Below are 15985 nucleotides of genomic sequence, written 5' to 3' on the forward strand. Positions count from 1 at the left end.
CGGGGAGGGCGGGGCCGGGGCGGAGGCGGGAGGAGGGCGTGGCGGGGCAATGGGAAGGGTGAATGGAGGGCGGGGTCGTGAACTGAGCCGGGGGGCGGGACTTGGAGTGACCATGAAGGCTGGGGGGGCAGTTAACGGATGTGGCACAGTGTGGGGGCCAGGCCGGAGGCCGGCGGTGGGGAAAGGGGATTCCCTCCTGCCCCGAGGGCAGGTCTCCCTTTGGAGGAAGGGGCTACGGGGATTCCCTCTCACGGCCGGTCCGACTGTCCGCCTGCCCCAGCCGCGGAGAGGCCGCCGCTTGCTCGGCGCTCTCCAGGCCTGCTGGAGGTGAGGGAGGTGGGGTGAGGTGGTGCCCGCCCCCCCACTCCGGCTCCTCCTTCCCCCCAGTCCTTCCCTCCCACCACCCTCCCCCCGAGCCGGTTTGTCCCTCCCCTCCCCTCCTCTCCCCTCCTTCCCCCCGCCGCCTCCTCCTGCCGCTGCCGCTGCTTTGGCTGCTGCGTCATACGCCCCAGAGCTGCCGGGACGGAGGGGCTGGGCCTGGGGACCCCCGGGTCGCTGCCTGCACGCCCCCCGACGCCCAGACGTGCCCTCCCGGCGCGAGGGGTTCGCCTGGGTATCCCACGTCTGCCTCTGCCCGGCTCCCGGCGGCCCCAGCTGTCACTGGTAAGGAGGTGGCGGGAGGCGCCCGTGGGGGGGGGGGCAGGGAGCCGGGGGTCGGCGCGCAGGGCGCGGGCGGGAGAGCCGCGCCGCCCTTGCATCGGGTCGGGCTGGGCCGTCTCAAGTCCCCTCTCTCCGACTCGCGGTCCTGGGGAGTAGAGACCGGGACTGGGACACGCCCCCCTCCCGGGGCACTCAAGGAAGTTATCTAACCCAGGGGCCGGGAGCCCCGAATTTGAGGGTGACCTGACATAACCTGGTACCAGGATGATTGTTCTGAATGAGACACGCGGGTCGGGGAGGCAGCCGTTCTCACTCTGGAAAACATCTCCAGAAAAGCTCCCAAAACACATCTCTGGAAAACAGCACCCCAATTATGACACCCCTAAAGAGCAGTAGAAGGTGACAGTAAAAACAGAGTGGTAACCTTTGCTTCTGCAACCATCACTTTTGCTAAAATCTCAAGGCCAGGATATAACATCCCAAGGGAGCCGGAAACTAGAGAACTAGGTTGGGGAGGGGGTGCATGGTAGGGAGAAGAGAGCCAGGGGTGGCTCCGGTGAGGCTCAGGAAGGGCCTGGAGGTTCCCTTGCACCCTCTCAGGGATATGGAGACTGGGACACACCTGCTTGAGTCCTTGGCAGAGAAATACACAAGGAAAATGGGGACCAGTTCCTCAGCATTCAAAACTTTCTTCTCCCATCCCGCTTCTGGCTAGGCCCCCCCAGGATGCAATGGCACAGCCCCCCCGGCTGAGCCGCTCTGCTGCCCCCCCACTTTGGGACCCAGCTTCCTCTGCTTCCACCTCAGGCCCCAGGCCTCGACTTTGGGAGGGTCAAGATGTGCTGGCCAGGTGGACAGATGGGCTGCTATACTTGGGGACCATCAAAAAGGTATGACCTTTGACTTCTGACCTGTCACCTTTTCCCCATTCCTCCTATCTAGTTCTGATTCCCATTTGATCTTCTGGGCTCACCCATTGCAGGTGGACAGTGCTCGGGAGGTGTGCCTGGTCCAGTTTGAGGATGATTCCCAGTTTCTGGTTCTATGGAAAGACATTAGCCCTGGTGAGAGGCCTGCATCCCATGGAAAACAGATACCTGGCATGGGGGATGGACAGGCCCCCTGAACGTTGTGTTCTTCCCCAACAGCTGCCCTCCCTGGGGAGGAACTCCTCTGCTGTGTATGTCGCTCTGAGACTGTGGTCCCTGGAAATCGGCTGGTCAGCTGTGAAAAGTGTCGCCATGGTGAGAGGGCAGGACACCTGAAGGACCCAGCTTGCCCTGGGTTTTCCAGGCTGCCTCTCCCCCCTTCCCTCCAGCAGTGGTTCTTATGTCACCTGCCCTGGCCGGTCTCCTCAACCCTGTAACCTCACTCCCTCCCTGTACAGAGAGAGGCACCCATGGGTGGAGATGTGTGAGCTTTGCAAGCAGAGGGTACTTCAGGTACACCTTTTTCTAAGCACATGACCTTGGGCCAGTTCCTAAACCTCTAAGAGCCACAGTTCCCTTCCCTGCTTTTTTTTTTTTTGGTCACTTTGGAGAAAGAATTCAGCAAAGAGATTGAGGACAAGTGAGGCTATTAAGTGTTTATTTAGAGAGCGAAGATAGGTGCAGAGAAAACATAGGTACAGGCAGGCTGGGCAAGGGAGGGGGGTGGGAAGGGAGAGAGAAAAAGAGAGAGAAAGAGCAAGGGAGGAAGAGCCTTCCCTGCTTTTAAAGTAAAGGTCATACACCCACCCAGCAGGACCATGATCAAGAAGGAAATGAGAATTTCCAGCTGTGGCTCAGTGGGTTAAGGACCCACTGCTGTTTCTGTGAGGATGCAGGTTCAATCCCTGGCCTCAGTGGGTTAAGGATCCCGTGTTGCCATGAACTGCAGCGTAGGTCACAGATGTGGCTCGGATCTGGCGCGTTGCGGTGGCGGTTGTGGTGTAGGCCGGCAGCTGCAGCTTTGATTTGACCTCTAGCCTGGGAACTTCCATGTGCCGCAAGTGCAGCTGTTAACAGAGAAAAGAAGGAAATCAGATAAGACTCTTCCCATCCCAATACCTGGCACACACAGGTCTGCAGGCTGTAAGTAGCCTACTCTCAACATTGTCCTTATTCAGCTTATCACCAGGATTGCCACGTGCCAAGGGCCCCAGCCCCCGGAGAGGGAGAGGGCACACCCTGGGTCTGCCGCCAATGCGTCTTTGCCATCGCCACCAAGGTAAAGGCATCTTCCCCAGGAGCCCTGGACTGCAACCTGCCCTGGGCCCTTCCTTTCCCCATGTCTCTGAGGCACCCCACTTGTCCCCTCTGCAGAGAGGCGGTGCCCTGAAGAAGGGCCCCTATGCCCGGGCCATGCTGGGCATGAAGCTCTCTCTGCCGTACGGACTAAAGGGCTTGGACTGGGACGCAGGGCATCTGAGCAACCGGCAGCAGAGCTACTGTTACTGTGGTGGCCCTGGGGAGTGAGTAACAGGGCAGGGGTCCCAGGGAAGGAGGGAGAGAGACAGGGTGAGGGGTGGGGGCAGAGAGGGAGGGGTGCTGGGAGGTCACTAGTCCAGCGTCTCTGCTCAGATGGAACCTGAAGATGCTGCAGTGCCGGAGCTGCCTGCAGTGGTTCCATGAGGCCTGCACCCAGTGTTTGAGCAAGCCGCTCCTCTATGGGGACAGGTAAGCCCCGGCAGCCCTCCCCAGCCCTGCTTCACCTTCCCAGTCAGTCCGTCTCTTCCCAGCCTCTGAAGCTGGGCTCACCTGGCAGTCCCACAAAGGGTGTGTTTTCTGCCTCTCGCCCAGATTCTATGAGTTTGAATGCTGTGTGTGTCGGGGGGGCCCTGAGAAGGTCCGGAGGCTGCAGCTTCGCTGGTGAGCCGCGCTGGGGGCCACCTCAGTGTGATCCCTCCCCTCACGCCCCTTTTCACCTCACATGCCCCAGCCCTGCCGCGGGTCCCCCTGGCTCCTGTAATACTTCCACCACCATGATGAGTCCAAGTTTCTCCAGGGTGGACGTGGCGCATCTTGTCCTCTATCACCTCAGCGTTTGCTGTAAGAAGAAGTACTTTGATTTTGACCGTGAGATCCTCCCCTTCACCTCTGAGAATTGGGACAGTTTGCTCCTTGGGGAGGTAAGGGGTGGTGACCTTGGGGGTTGGGGTGGAACAGGGAGACATGAAGAATGGAGAACGCTCACTGCTCCCCTGGCTCCATCTTCCCCACCCCCAGCTCTCTGACACCCCCAAGGGAGAACGCTCTTCCAAGCTCCTCTTGGCTCTCAACAGCCACAAGGACCGGTGAGCTGGGGGGAGGCTCAGGAGGTGGAGACGGGGGATGTGGGAGCCTCAGAGGGGAGGGGTTGCAGCCCACCTGCCAGATCCTGTATTCGAGAGGGAGGGTCCTCTCTCCACCGCACTGACCCTGTACCATTTCTCCCCTCACCCCAGTTTCATTTCAGGGAGGGAGATTAAGAAGAGGAAATGCTTGTTTGGCCTCCATGCTCGGACCCCTCCCCCCGTGGAGCCCCCAACTGGCAGTGGAGCCCCCACCAGGTCACTGGTCCAGAGGGGGTGGGAAGTTCTCCGGGGATACATACGGCAACTGGAAACAGGGAGGTCTTTGGGGCGTCGGGGAGGGGGCTGGGGGGATAAGGAGGCCTCTTACAGCTTCCCTTCAGGGCAGGGCCCTGGGGGAGGGGTCTCACGTCCCCTGGGGAAGCGCCGGAGGCCGGAGCCAGAGCCCCTGAGGAGGAGGCAGAAGGGGAAACTGGAGGAGCTGGGGCCAGCCTCAGCAGTGCGCCGTCAGCCCGAGGCCCAGGAGCAGAGGGAGCGGGCTCGTCTGCAGAGGGCGCTGCAGGTACAGGGCCGGGGCCGCCTGTGGGCCGAGGCGGTGCGGGGAGGAAGCAGGGCTTAGCTCTCAGTCCTCTGCTCCCTCCAGGCTTCAGTGTCTCCACCGCCCTCCAGCCCTAACCAGAGTTACCAGGGCAGCAGCGGCTACAACTTCCGGCCCACGGATGCCCGCTGCCTGCCCAGGTCAGTGCTACTCCCTCCAGCCATGCCTGCTCCCTCTCCCTTGGAACCTTTCTTCCAATCTGTCTCCATCTTCGGGACTTCCTCACCCAGAATCCTTTTCTCTCTCCCCTTTGGCTGCCCACTTCTTGTCCCAGAGAGACTTCTAGAACCAGGGTCTGCTCCCCAGTGTTCTGGGGGTGGGGTTTCCAGGAGGGTCGTGTTTGAGCTCTGCCCTTCTCAGGGGAGAGGGTCCTGCTCCCGCTTCAGTCCTGACTTTCCCCTCCCCGACCCCAGCAGTCCCATCCGGATGTTCGCTTCCTTCCACCCCTCTGCCAGCACCGCAGGGACCTCTGGGGACGGTGAACCCCCAGACAGGTGAGATTCCACCCCTTAACCTGTGATAACCTGTCTTCACCTCTGTGTCCTGAAGTTCCTCAGTCTTAACTATGGTCTTGTTTCACTGCTCTACACACGGCCTCCGCTTCTGGTCAGATTGTCTGGACTGACAGCTGCTTTCTCTCCCCAGGTCACCCCTGGAACTTCACATTGGTTTCCCCACAGACATCCCCAAAAGCACCCCCAACTCGATGACTGCCTCATCCTCCTCAGTCCCAACCCCCTCCCCAAGTCTTCCTAGACGCTCAGCACCTTCTCCCCTGGGCCGCAGTTTGTCTCCTGGGACTGGGGGAGGAGTCCGAGGCGGGGCTGGCTACCTGTCCCGAGGGGACCCCGTCCGGGTCCTGGCTCGGAGAGTGCGGCCCGATGGCTCTGTGCAGTACCTGGTTGAGTGGGGAGGTGGGGGCATCTTCTGAACAGCTTGCCTCTGCCTGCTTCCCCATTCACACACGCCGGCACTTTCATACCCTGACCTCTGACCTCACCTACAGCTGGGATGTACCTGGGGCGGTAGCGGGTACTTCTCTCTGCTGCCCAGGCTGGAATCCAGGCGGGGAGGTCGGGGAAGAGGCCCTCTCTTCTCCACCCCCTTTGTGATTCCTGACCCTCTCCCCATTCCTCTTCCCATTTCCTTTGATGTTATTTTGTTACAGCTTTTTAAATATTTTTTAAAATTATTTAACCCCTGGGGACGGAGACTGAGGAGGGGAGGAGGATAAAGGATCCTGGGCTCTGTATGATTGAAATAAAGATACATGAACAAACTCAGCAGCCCAGAGTCATTCTGAAAGAAGAGTGTAAAGGAACTAGAAGCACTTCCAACCTTAACAACAAATCCACTTCTTGAGAAGGAAAGAGACAATGGCAGAGAGAACTAAGGGTTTATTAAGGTTCCAGTCATGGCCTGAAAGTCAGAGGGCACTGAAGGGGAACCTGGCAAGAGCAAAGGCTTGTCATGGTAGGACTGTGCCAGAGTCAGGCACTGATTCTGTAACCTGGCGCACCCAGTGCAGGTATGGGGAGTTCCCCTGCTCCACCGGCAGTGCAATCACCTCGGCCACTTCGTAAGGGTGTACAGAGCTGCGGAAAAGATGGGGGGCAGCGATCACTCAAAAGATTTACCCAAAGGCGCTCACCCTCTCAGACTGCCCAGCAAGGCTCACCCCACAGTACACACCCTCACCTCTACCCATCTCAGAGTTCTCACCGAACGAAATCTGTCAAAGCTGGAACCAAGGAACTCTGGGTTTTAATCATCTAAGGGGTGAAGAGGAACATGGTTGAATCAAGAAATGATGTTAATTTCAGGATCTCAGAGGAGAGGTAAAGGTCAAAGCAAGTGGTCAGGGAATTAAGTTTTGCTTGGGTGGGGAATATTTCTCACCATCAGCACTTCACTGTCCTCCTCAATCTTGCCTTTCCACTCATAGCTGAAAAGGTCACGGAGAAAGTGTTGTGGGAGCATAGATCTTCCCCAAAGAAAAAGACTGCCAGTCCGCCCCTAGAGTTGGGTCAACCCCCCCAATCCCATGACTCACATGGATGTAATCTGAGGGATGAGGTTGACACAGGCTGCCAGGCGCTTCTCCACCACAGCCCTGAAGGTGAGGAGACACCCCCATTTAGAGCCCCCACAACCCAGGTTTTTGCACTGGCTTGCAGGAAGCAGCGGGAGGGCTGCTTCTCTCCACCTCCAACTCTTCCTTCATGAGCATCCTTCCTCGCTCCACACTGAGGTCCCCACCTGGCGATCTCCTTGGCGACCTTCTCGTTGGGGCAGGTGACAAAGGCTGCAGAGACCGAGCCGGGAACATAGGCGGAGCCCGAGGCCTGCGTGGGCTGGGTCGGGGAGCTTCCTGAAGCCATGGACAGCAGGGCTCGGGGTAGCAACAGAAGGCGGGAGACCACGGGCAGCAGTGCTGGCATCCAAAGAAGCGACAGGAGCAGAGTGGCCTGAGAGCAGGAGGTGAATTCGGTGTCTCCCCATAAACACCCCAGGAAACGGTCTACCGCTTGTATAGACACTCAGGCTCTGCCCTCCCCCTTCTGCACCCCAAAGAAAAGAAGTCCTTGAAGCTGGGAGAGAAGGGTGAAAATTAAGGCAAAGACTCGGTGTCCACTCTCTCCTCCGGGGCCAACCTCTAGGATTTTGAGAGCGGGTAGTGGTCCAGGTTCCAAGGACCGGAAGGGGCGGGGCTAGTAACTCACCCCTCCGCCGAGCAGGATTGCGGGAGCCCGCACCCCCCTCATGCAGCCTATGCTGGTAAAGGAGGGCAGAATATCAAAGACCACATGGTACGCGGAGAAAGTACCCCAAACCCAGGAAGAGAGGCCTCTTCTTACCTGGGCGACAGCCACGTGATAAGAAAACAGCGCACACCACGTGACAAGCCGAGCCACCCTAACATCCAAAGCCAGCCAATCCTTGCCCTCACGTGGGCCGGCTTGCCCCGCCTCCAGCTATGGGCGGAGCTAAGGGGGATCCAGCCAATCAACAGCCGGATCTGCAGCCGTGCACGGAAATGGCCCGCCCGTTTCCGTGTAAACCGGAAATGGCCAATGGCAGGCGGAGGCGAGCCGCGGCAGCATTCCACTGTCACGTGAGGGGGCCGGTCCCCTCAGGCGGCGGTACCTCGAGAAGCTATGCGAAGAGGCCAATCGCGGAGCACCCTCGTGAGCCACGTGACGAGAGAACTGGCTCTAGGAAAGGAGGGCTAGAGACCCCGCAGAGTCGATGCGTCAGGTTGTGGCGCGGGGAGTCATCCTTAAGCCCCAGAATGCTCCTAGTAACAGCCCCTGCACGGTTCCCGAGGCCTTAAGGAGCCCAAGGGCCGTGGGAGGCTGGACCTCGGAGCTGGAGGGAGCGCCCCCTGCTGTTGTGGTCAGGACTGACATGCCAGAGTTGAGGGGGCCCAAGTAGGAGCTCAGAAGCACTCTGTTCTAGGGTAGGGGGCGTGATTAGGCAGCTAGTCCATGGCTAGGTCAGGAAGAATGCACTTCGAAAAGACATAGGGAGTCCCTGAAAATGGATAGAGGGTGATTAAAAAGGGACCCAGGGCGCCTCAGCTTTCTGAACTGAAACCCTGAAGCTGAAGACAGACTGGCGAATCGGGAGAGGAGGGCTGCAGGTTGGGCATCTGGAGAGAACACCAGAAAATAGTGTTGGTCCTTTCGTCCCTCATCCCCTTCCTGTTTCGCTTTCCCGGACTTGTCTACTTCTCAGCCTTGGGTCTCCTTCCCTTAACCCATCCCCCTAGGAGCCAGGACCTGCCCTACATAACCTCCCTGGGGCCCAAGCGTATCCTGTGACCCAAAAATTGAGAGAGGGGCCAAGGAGAGGCGAAAGAAGAGGGAGGAGGCATCGAGAAAGAGGCTCTTTCTACTTCCCCTACCCAGCATTTCCCCCTCCCTCCTAGGTCTGGGGTCTCTGCTCCGCTGGGCGGGTGTGACTGGGCATTCCCCAGGCAGAGTTTTTGCACGTGTACTTCTTAGGGGTTGGGATCTCCCTGAGACCTCTGTCTTGGGCTTTGGAGTCTGCTGCTGAGATAGATCTCTGTGGGGTCTTGGCAGTATTTGCATTGGGATCTTTCTTAGGACTGAGTTCCCTTGTTTTTTGTTTGGGGTTTTTCTGCGTCCATGTTCACCCTCTCTCTGAGGTCTTTGAAATTCTTTATGAGTTTGTGGTCTCTGAGTTCTCTATCTCTGGGCTAGATGGGAGTCTCTTCTTCCACCTCCCCACTTCCCCTGGTCCCCAGGTCTGGAATTTCTGTGTCTCTAAGCTATCAGTCTCTGAGTCTGCAGTTTCTTTTTCTTGAGATCTAGGGCTGGGGTTGCTGATAAGCTCTCTGTGGGTCTGAGCTCTTCAAGACCTGATTCCCAATCTGGGTCTCACCTTTTTCTTTGAGTCCAGGTCTTAAGTCTTGGTCCCTGAAATCACAATCTGAGTCTGGAGTCTTAAGATTTCTGCGGCTCTGGAGAGCCGTTTGAAAACTGGATGCTCAGATTTTTGACCTTTGACCCATCTCTCGGGGGTAGTCTGGGTTTTTTTTTTTTTTTTTTTTCCCCTGAGCTTGGGGTCTCTTTTCCTCTAGACTTTGGGTTTGTGTCTTAGGTTATCCCCGCCCCCTCCCCTTCAGTGGCAAGGTATCTTTCTCTGTGGGTCTGGAGTCTCCCAATCTCAGGGTCTGGGGTCTGCATCTTTGGAACTGCTGTCTCTCTTGGGTGTGTTTTTGAGTCAGGGGCTCTTCCTCTCGGGTTCTTACTGAGTAGGGGTGGGGGCTGCAGAGTCTCTCTCTCCTCCTCCTGCTCTCTCCTCTCGCTCACTCCCCCGCCCCCCTCTTTCTCTCTCTCTCTCTCTCTCTCTCCCGGCTGCCGCTGCTGCCGTTGGCTCCCATTCTCCTCCTCCTCCTCCTCTCTCCTCCTTTCCGCTCCTCTCCGCTCCTCTCTCCTCCTCTCTCCTCCTCCTCCTCCACCTCCTCCTCCTCCTTCTCCCCCTCTCTCTCCCCCTCTTTCTCTCTTCTCTTTCTCCCCCGGCCCCCCCGCCCCCTCCCCCCCAGGCCTGATGAGCAGGTCTCGCGCTTCCATCCATCGGGGGAGCATCCCCGCGATGTCCTATGCCCCCTTCAGAGGTACGGTGGTGAGGGGAGGGGGAGGGCCAGTGGGGGGGGAGGGGGAGGGGCAGGGTGGGGGGTGGACAGAGCTGGAGCCAAGGAAGGGAACAGCTGAAATGCAGGGAGAGAGGAGGACCGGGAAGGCAGAGGTGGGAGCAGTGGGGAAGGAAGGATTGGAGGCCAGAGGGTAGGGGTAGGTAGGGGCGGAGGGGCCAGGAAGCAGGCCTTGAAGGGGGCTGAGGGGAAAGTGATGAGGGGGAAAGAGATCGCCAGCGAGGGTGGGAAGATAGAAGGGTAGGTTGGGGAAGAGCTGCAGAAATAATTTGGAGGTGGGAGCTGAGAGAGGAGGAAAATATCAAGGAAAGAGGAGGACAGAGTCTTAGGAGAAGGGCTAGGAGGGGAAAATGAAAACATAATGGGGGAAGAGCAGCCAAGAAGATAGGGGGCAGAATGTGGTGGGGGGCTCAGGATGGTAGGGGGTAGGAAAAGACAGGAGATGGAGGGAGAGAAGAAGGGGCCAGATGGAGAGAGAGGGAGGCAGTGGGGGGGAGTGGAGGAATGGAGGGTCCAGATGGAGGGAAGAGAGGAGAGAGGGAGTGGGGAATGGGTTGGGGGAGGAGAGACCAGGGCAGGGGGAGGGCCAAATAATGTATTTGTTGAGGGGGGCGGGGGGCAATACAGGTAAGATTGAGTGCTGGGAGTAAGGGGCAGGTTAGGACCCTGCCCCAGGCTCTGACCCTCCTTAAGGCCCTTGAGCATGGAAATGTAAATCCCTGGGGCCTTATCCACTTCCTTTACTTCACCACTTCAGCCCCCCTCCCCCCCTCCAATCCTTATTTCCATTCCCCCTCCCTCCTCTGGTGTCCATCACCTATATCTTTCCCCCCATATGGTGTCCGTTCCTTATTTGAGTCCCCCTTCTGTCCTTCCCCCGTATCAGCCCCTTCTCTGGTGTCCATTCTGTCTCCCTCTCTTCTTCCCTTATATCTCTACCACCTCTTCACCACCCCCTTTTTGACCCCCTTGCCCTGGTACCCCTCTTAGGTTCGCCTCTTGCCTCTGCCCCTTGTCCACTGGGGCCCTTCTAGTAGATTCCCTTGTCCCTAGAGATTTACCATCATGCCTGTCTCCCTTTCTTGTAGGTCCATCCCTGTTATTTCTTCTCTGCTCCATCCTCTGTTCCCCATCTCATCACAAGTCTGTGCCCACTTTCCCCTAACACCCCAGCTCTCATCACCCGTTCCTCTTTTTTTTCTCCTCTGCTTCCCGGGTGTTGGAGGCTTGGGGAGCAAAGACACAGGTTTTGATACCAAAACAAGACCTCTAAAAGATCCCCATCTGAGCCCTGTGGGGTTTCTCATCCTAGTAAATCCTTCCCCTTCGCAACTGTGTTCCTCTGACTCTTGCATCTGCCTCCCAGAATCATCCCAACTTAAGTCCAGAGAGTATTTGTGTGTATGCATTTCCAGAGTTGCTCTCAAGCTAAGTCCCTGCTCGCAGGAGGAGAGCGTCCCCTGAGCCTAACCTGCCTCCTTGTGGCTGCCGCCTGAACCAATCAGTCCCTGCATGGCAATGACATGTGTCAACAGATGTCTGCTCTGGGGGTCCTCAGGGTCCGAGTGCAGTGGGTGTGTTGCCTGCAGTGTCCGCAGCCCGCCCGAGAGGCTGCGTTTGGGTTTCTCTGTGTCTAAGGCTGTTGCCTCTAGGTGGTGGAGCTTCAGAATTTGGGGGTTTCTAGATACCTGTAATCTAGGGGTTCATCCTGACTCTGGCCTGCAGATTGGGTAAATTTGAAGCATGTTTGCAGACAGAAAGGGGCTAGATTTTTCAAAACTCTCCTACTCAGAGCTGTCAGTCGGAATGAATCTCAAAGACCAGTTCTTTTCCTCCAATATACCCATGGTTAATTATCCCGTAAAGGTAACAGAATTCAGTTTTTCTTCCTCTAAACTCTCTCTCTGATTCCTTAAGCCTGTTTTCTATCGCTTTGATGTCACCAGTTTGATTTCTCTCTTAGTTCTGTAGGGCCTGCTTCTATGCCCCTCTGATGGGGTGTGACATTGGCGTTTAAAGCAGAGGCAGTTTGGCAGGGATGGGGGCGTGGGACGATGAACTGCAGAGCTGGGGAAGGGGGACCCTCGGGGCATCTCTGAGCATGGGTGGCTCTGTTTCTACTCTTCTTCTTTTCTAGAAGTTTTGTCCCTATTCCCCTTGTCTATGTCACAGGCCTGGCTCTTCCATTCTTCCCCAAGCTCCTCACTGTGCCCTGGAGAGCTTCCTCACTTGTGGGGTTGGCCTCCATCCTGTCCATGGAGACTAGGGCTGGTGGGTGGGGAGAGATCGGCTCATCTCCATCCTAACAAGAGCATATTTCCTACCTCCTAACCCCCCAGCCCTGCCACAGCCGGATGCTGACAGGACCCGTCCCCCCCTGTCCACAGGAGAACTGGCCCTTTCTCCCAAAGGGAGCAGGGTTGGGCAAGGGGAGGAGGGAGCAGAGGCAGGAGGGGAGACCCTCTCATGCCTCTGACTCTGGGACCAGGTTCGTTCCCCACTGCCTCTCTTTTCCAGCTGTTCCACTCTAGAATCCCATGACCCTGCATGGGCAGTGCCTGCATCTGCCTGCCCGTTCCTTTCCTCCTGTCATCTTCCAAACCCCTGTCCTCTGCAGCTGTCGGGATGTCCTCCCTCCTCCCAGACACTTGCCACCAACCTCTCTGTGTGTTTCTCCTGCCAGTGTTGCAGCACCCCCCACCTTTTTACCTTTTGCTCAAGTGGATGGAGGGCACCTTCCTCTTTCTCTGCCTCCAAACGTCTGCTCTCTGTGGGGAAATGGTCCCCTCTCTGAGCATCAGCTCTCTCTCCTTCCCCCAGTGATTCAGTTCCCTTCACTTCTCTTTCCCCAGAGAGCAAAACTGACCTCTGTTCCCCTGGAGTTACCAGGCACCTCTCCCCACCTGTGATCTCCTCAAGGCAGGTGGGGGCCCCTTTTCCCACTTTATGTGGGAATCTGGTCATTGGAGACTAATGCCTCCCAAATGCATAGAGCTTCCATTATGGTTGGTTTCTGTGTGTCTCTGTCCCACAGATGTACGGGGACCCCCCATGCACCGAACCCAATACGTTCACTCCCCATATGACCGTCCTGGTTGGAACCCCCGGTTCTGCATCATCTCGGGGAACCAGCTTCTCATGCTGGATGAGGACGAGGTGAGCAGGGTAGGAAGGTCGGGCTGAGATGGCTGGTTCGTGGGGGAAATGGGGGGAGAAGGATGGAGAGAATCCCTCCTAGCAAATAGGTGAGAGCCACTGAGAAGGCAAAGAGAACCTTGAGATTGGGGTCGGGATGTCAGGAGGGGCAAGCGGGGCAAGCGGGGCAAGCGTGCTCTCGCCTTGGCCTTGAGCCTTTGAGGAGCACGCACAGTGTTGGAGAGGAGATGTGGTTCTTAAGATTTGGGGGCACCTCCTGTTTTCAGTATGCTCACCCTTGGGTAGCTTGGGATGGGAAAGGGAACACAAAGGCCTTGGAGAAGGGGTGAAGAAGTGGGGATCATTTGGAGGGGTCACCTCACAGCGATCCTCAGGACCCCCTCCCATACCCCCATTGAGCAGGATCCAACTGAACACTGCCAGCCCTTGCCCCCCCGCCAGCCCTGTGGGCAGAGGGCAAAGACTCCAAGAGTGGGGTCTCTGGGAAACTAGGAGAGAGGACAGAGGTCATGGATCTTGGTGAGGGTGGCAGTGAAGACTGGGCAGGCTGGGATCAGGGTTTGGAGACACTGGGAGGGAAGGAGATGTGGGGGATGAGGCGGCCTGGGAGCATGGGAAGTGGCTAAAGGAGTAAGGGGGCGATGAGCGGGAACTAGCCAGAGTGAGAGATGAAGTGAACAGGGATCCTTGCGGAGGTGGTGGCCGAGCAGGATGATTAGAGAGCTGGGGGAGCGTGGGTTCTGCCTTTGGAGCTGGGTCAGCAGTGGTGGGCCCTTCAGAGGGAACAGAAGATGTGAATATGAGGTGTGATGCAGGGAGTGGGGGTGACTTGGGGGGCTGGCCTCAGAGAGTGATGGGGAGTCTGCAAGACCAGAGAGGTGAGAGATGCACCCTGAAACCTGTTGGGGAGGGTGTGGTGAGGCTGACCAGGGTTTCCAGGGGTCTTGGGGGCAGGTGTGGAGAGAGGGCTGGAGGGAGAGTTCGCAGGCCAGAGTAGAACATCTAGGGAGCACAGGTGACCAAAGGGGGAGGTGGTTTGGGGAGGCAAAGATTTAGGTATTCAGGGGGCCTTTGAATGATTCACCAGTGGTCACTAGTCTTGACCAGGGGTTTGGGGTCTGCAGGTTGAACTGGGGAATCTGGGGACTGCTTGAGGATGAAGAGGAAGGACAGTGCATAGGGTCATGAAGGAATGACAGAGGTGGCGACAGGTTGGGGTCCTGGTGGCCAGCAAGCTGAGAGAAACACCAGTGGCCAGAGACTGAAGCAGGAAGGCTGGGGTGGGGGCTGGGGGGGGGGGTCGGTTGGGACTTTGGGACCGAGAAGATGACCAATGTAGGGCCACAGGGAGCTGGAACTGGTTGGGTTGTGGAACTGGGGCTGGGGACCCGTGGGGTGGCTGGTTCCTTGTAGGGGTGGAGACTGGAGGGCTGGAGTGGGGGAAGGTTGGGAAGGAGGTGGCAGGAAAAGTTGGGGAAGAGGCTTAGGGAGGGGTAAGGGCTGAGGGGAAGAAGGGACTGAGTGGGGGGCGATGGAAGATGACGGTGGGGGTAGGTGACCAGGCCCTCTGGGGGGTGGGGAGGTTGGGTCCCATTCTGGCCGCGAGCCTGGCCGTGGGAGGGAGACAAGCTGTGGATCCTGATTATAAATGCAGCTTCTGCTACCCCCGTGACAGCCACGGAGGGGGGAGGGGGAGGGAGGTGGGAGGTGGGAGGTGGGGAGGAACACGGGGAGAATGGAGGAACTGAAGGTCAAGGGGAAAGGGGACTCGGGGAGCAGCCCAGTCCAGAGGGGCTGCGGGAAGAGCTGAGAGGGGTTTGGGAACTCTCCCGGGAGGCTGTTTCAAAAGAGAAGAGGAGGGTGGGACGCAGGGCATGAGGGAGACGGACTGGTGGAGGGAAGGGAAGGAGACTCTTAGGGGCGGGGTGGGGGTGGGGGGGTGGAGGGCGGTCAGGCCTGGGGGAGGGGGGGGAGGGGCGGCCTGGGCCCGTGCGGTCTGACACCCCCCCCATCCCCTAGATACACCCCCTTCTGATCCGGGACCGGAGGAGCGAGTCCAGCCGCAACAAACTGCTGAGACGCACAGTCTCCGTGCCGGTGGAGGGGCGGCCGCACGGCGAGCATGGTACGGCGCCGGGCGGGCCCGGCCAGTGCGGGGAGAGGGCCGAAGGTGGGCCGGCGGCAGGGGAGGGGGCGGCCGGGAACCGAGGGGTCTGGGGGCGCCGGGGAAGCGGAGGCGGAGTCCGGCCTCCAGCGGGTGGGGGCTGGGAGGGGACGGCGCCCTCCTCTGGGATCTGAGTGGCACTCGGGCTGCGGGGAGAGGCCCCCGTGGTCCTTGCTGTTTGGCTCCCTTTTTCCTTTCCAGCAGCGAAGTTTGACTGTTTCCCTGGTGCTTGTAAAAATAGTCTCCTTAGATCTTTAGCTTCCCGGAGGCCTCGCTGCCCCTGTCCCCCGCCCCCAGCCCTTGGCCGGGGATCTCGGAGAGAATGACCCAGTTCCTGCCCCACCCCCACCCCCAAACCCCGACCTCTGCCCCACCCCACGCTCCTGGTTCTGCTTCCAGAGCTTCTGGCCTGTGGACCCGGCCCCTCTTCTTGCCCTCTTTCCCCTCTTCCCATGGCTGCCTCTAATTTCTGCAATTCTGTCACCCTCTTTCTCTTTCCTCCCTGATTTTTCTTATTTTCTCCATCTCTTCCGAATCCTCCGCCTTGCCCCTCTGCTCCTGGTGGAACTCCGTCAGACCCCCTTCTCCTGTCCCTTTCTGTCTGTAGGGCACTGCGCTCTGTCTCTCCAACTCTCTCCCTCTCTCCATCTGTCTCTTCCCCTCCCTCCCTCTTTCTGCCCCCCTCCACCCCCCTCTTTAGTCATTTAAAAAAAGATTTTTGTCTTCCTGAGAAGTTCGCTTTAAAGGTTTCCATGGGAACAGTGAGGGGAGATGAAGGCAGAGTACAGAGATCTGCAGCCAAGGTGCAGAGAGCCACCCTCAGCCCCGGGAGCCCCTGTCACTGCCCCCTTACACGACCAAGGGTCCAGGGCCCTCATCCCCCCCAACTCCTGGTGACCCCTTTCTTGCAGGAGCTCCCCCTCCCCTCAGGGCCAGGCTTCCAGTTTCCCTTCCTTA

General features: G+C 58.3%; 3 protein-coding genes across 25 annotated transcripts in view; 2 read left to right on the top strand and 1 right to left on the bottom strand.

Annotated features, from left to right (window-relative positions):
* The first annotated feature begins 437 nt into the window (after positions 1-437).
* PHF1 (PHD finger protein 1) lies at positions 438-5808 on the top strand. 6 transcript variants are annotated; one of them, XM_047795517.1, is made up of 15 exons: positions 438-663; positions 1376-1550; positions 1643-1724; positions 1809-1904; positions 2768-2868; positions 2964-3112; positions 3222-3317; positions 3441-3509; positions 3646-3769; positions 3867-3934; positions 4085-4189; positions 4304-4493; positions 4575-4669; positions 4946-5023; positions 5175-5808. In XM_047795517.1, exons 2-15 carry the CDS (start codon positions 1392-1394, stop codon positions 5458-5460), a joined length of 1698 nt encoding a protein of 565 aa, XP_047651473.1. In that variant the 5' UTR covers positions 438-663; positions 1376-1391; the 3' UTR covers positions 5461-5808. The 6 variants fall into 6 exon arrangements, 3 of the variants coding, with proteins under 3 accessions (XP_047651473.1, XP_047651474.1, XP_047651472.1); XM_047795516.1 differs by having other exon boundaries at positions 439-663; positions 4943-5023; XR_007136955.1 differs by lacking the exon at positions 4946-5023 and having other exon boundaries at positions 4315-4493; positions 5175-5216.
* A 103-nt stretch (positions 5809-5911) lies between these two features.
* Positions 5912-7489, bottom strand: CUTA (cutA divalent cation tolerance homolog). Of its 4 annotated transcripts, XM_047795519.1 has the most exons (7): positions 7388-7477; positions 7253-7304; positions 6789-6997; positions 6583-6642; positions 6429-6474; positions 6252-6301; positions 5912-6124 (listed from the first exon to the last, which is right to left on the bottom strand). In XM_047795519.1, exons 1-7 carry the CDS (start codon positions 7450-7452, stop codon positions 5998-6000), a joined length of 609 nt encoding a protein of 202 aa, XP_047651475.1. In that variant the 5' UTR covers positions 7453-7477; the 3' UTR covers positions 5912-5997. The 4 variants fall into 4 exon arrangements, with proteins under 4 accessions (XP_047651475.1, XP_047651478.1, XP_047651477.1 ...); XM_047795522.1 differs by lacking the exon at positions 7253-7304 and having other exon boundaries at positions 7388-7489; XM_047795521.1 differs by lacking the exon at positions 7253-7304 and having other exon boundaries at positions 6789-6963; positions 7388-7404.
* Positions 7490-9401: 1912 nt separating this feature from the next.
* SYNGAP1 (synaptic Ras GTPase activating protein 1) overlaps positions 9402-15985 on the top strand; it is a 30374-nt gene continuing 23790 nt past the window's right edge. For 14 of the 15 annotated variants that reach the window (XR_007136928.1, XR_007136930.1, XR_007136931.1 and 11 more), the window contains exons 1-3: positions 9588-9672; positions 12743-12864; positions 14884-14989. Coding sequence is in view for 8 of the 15 variants with exons in the window: in XM_047795213.1 (XP_047651169.1) it covers positions 9606-9672; positions 12743-12864; positions 14884-14989 (295 nt within the window). In the remaining 7 variants the exon portion in view is untranslated. Of the gene's footprint in view, positions 9673-12742; positions 12865-14883; positions 14990-15985 lie in introns of all 15 variants that reach the window. The other variant, XM_047795209.1, reaches the window with a different exon arrangement.

This window comes from Phacochoerus africanus, chromosome 9 (genome assembly GCF_016906955.1).
Source record: "Phacochoerus africanus isolate WHEZ1 chromosome 9, ROS_Pafr_v1, whole genome shotgun sequence".
NCBI lineage: Eukaryota > Metazoa > Chordata > Mammalia > Artiodactyla > Suidae > Phacochoerus > Phacochoerus africanus.

Coding starts and splice junctions, on each gene's coding strand:
- CUTA (XM_047795519.1), bottom strand. CDS start 7,452: ATGTTAGGGTGGCTCGGCTTGTCACGTGGTGTGCGCTGTTTTCTTATC. Junction 6,643..6,788: donor GTCGCCAAGGAGATCGCCAG/GTGGGGACCTCA, acceptor CCTCACCTTCAG/GGCTGTGGTGGAGAAGCGCC. Junction 6,475..6,582: donor ATCCCTCAGATTACATCCAT/GTGAGTCATGGG, acceptor TGACCTTTTCAG/CTATGAGTGGAAAGGCAAGA.
- PHF1 (XM_047795516.1), top strand. CDS start 1,392: ATGGCACAGCCCCCCCGGCTGAGCCGCTCTGCTGCCCCCCCACTTTGG. Junction 1,905..2,767: donor CTGTGAAAAGTGTCGCCATG/GTGAGAGGGCAG, acceptor GTCCTTATTCAG/CTTATCACCAGGATTGCCAC. Junction 3,935..4,084: donor CTCAACAGCCACAAGGACCG/GTGAGCTGGGGG, acceptor CCCTCACCCCAG/TTTCATTTCAGGGAGGGAGA.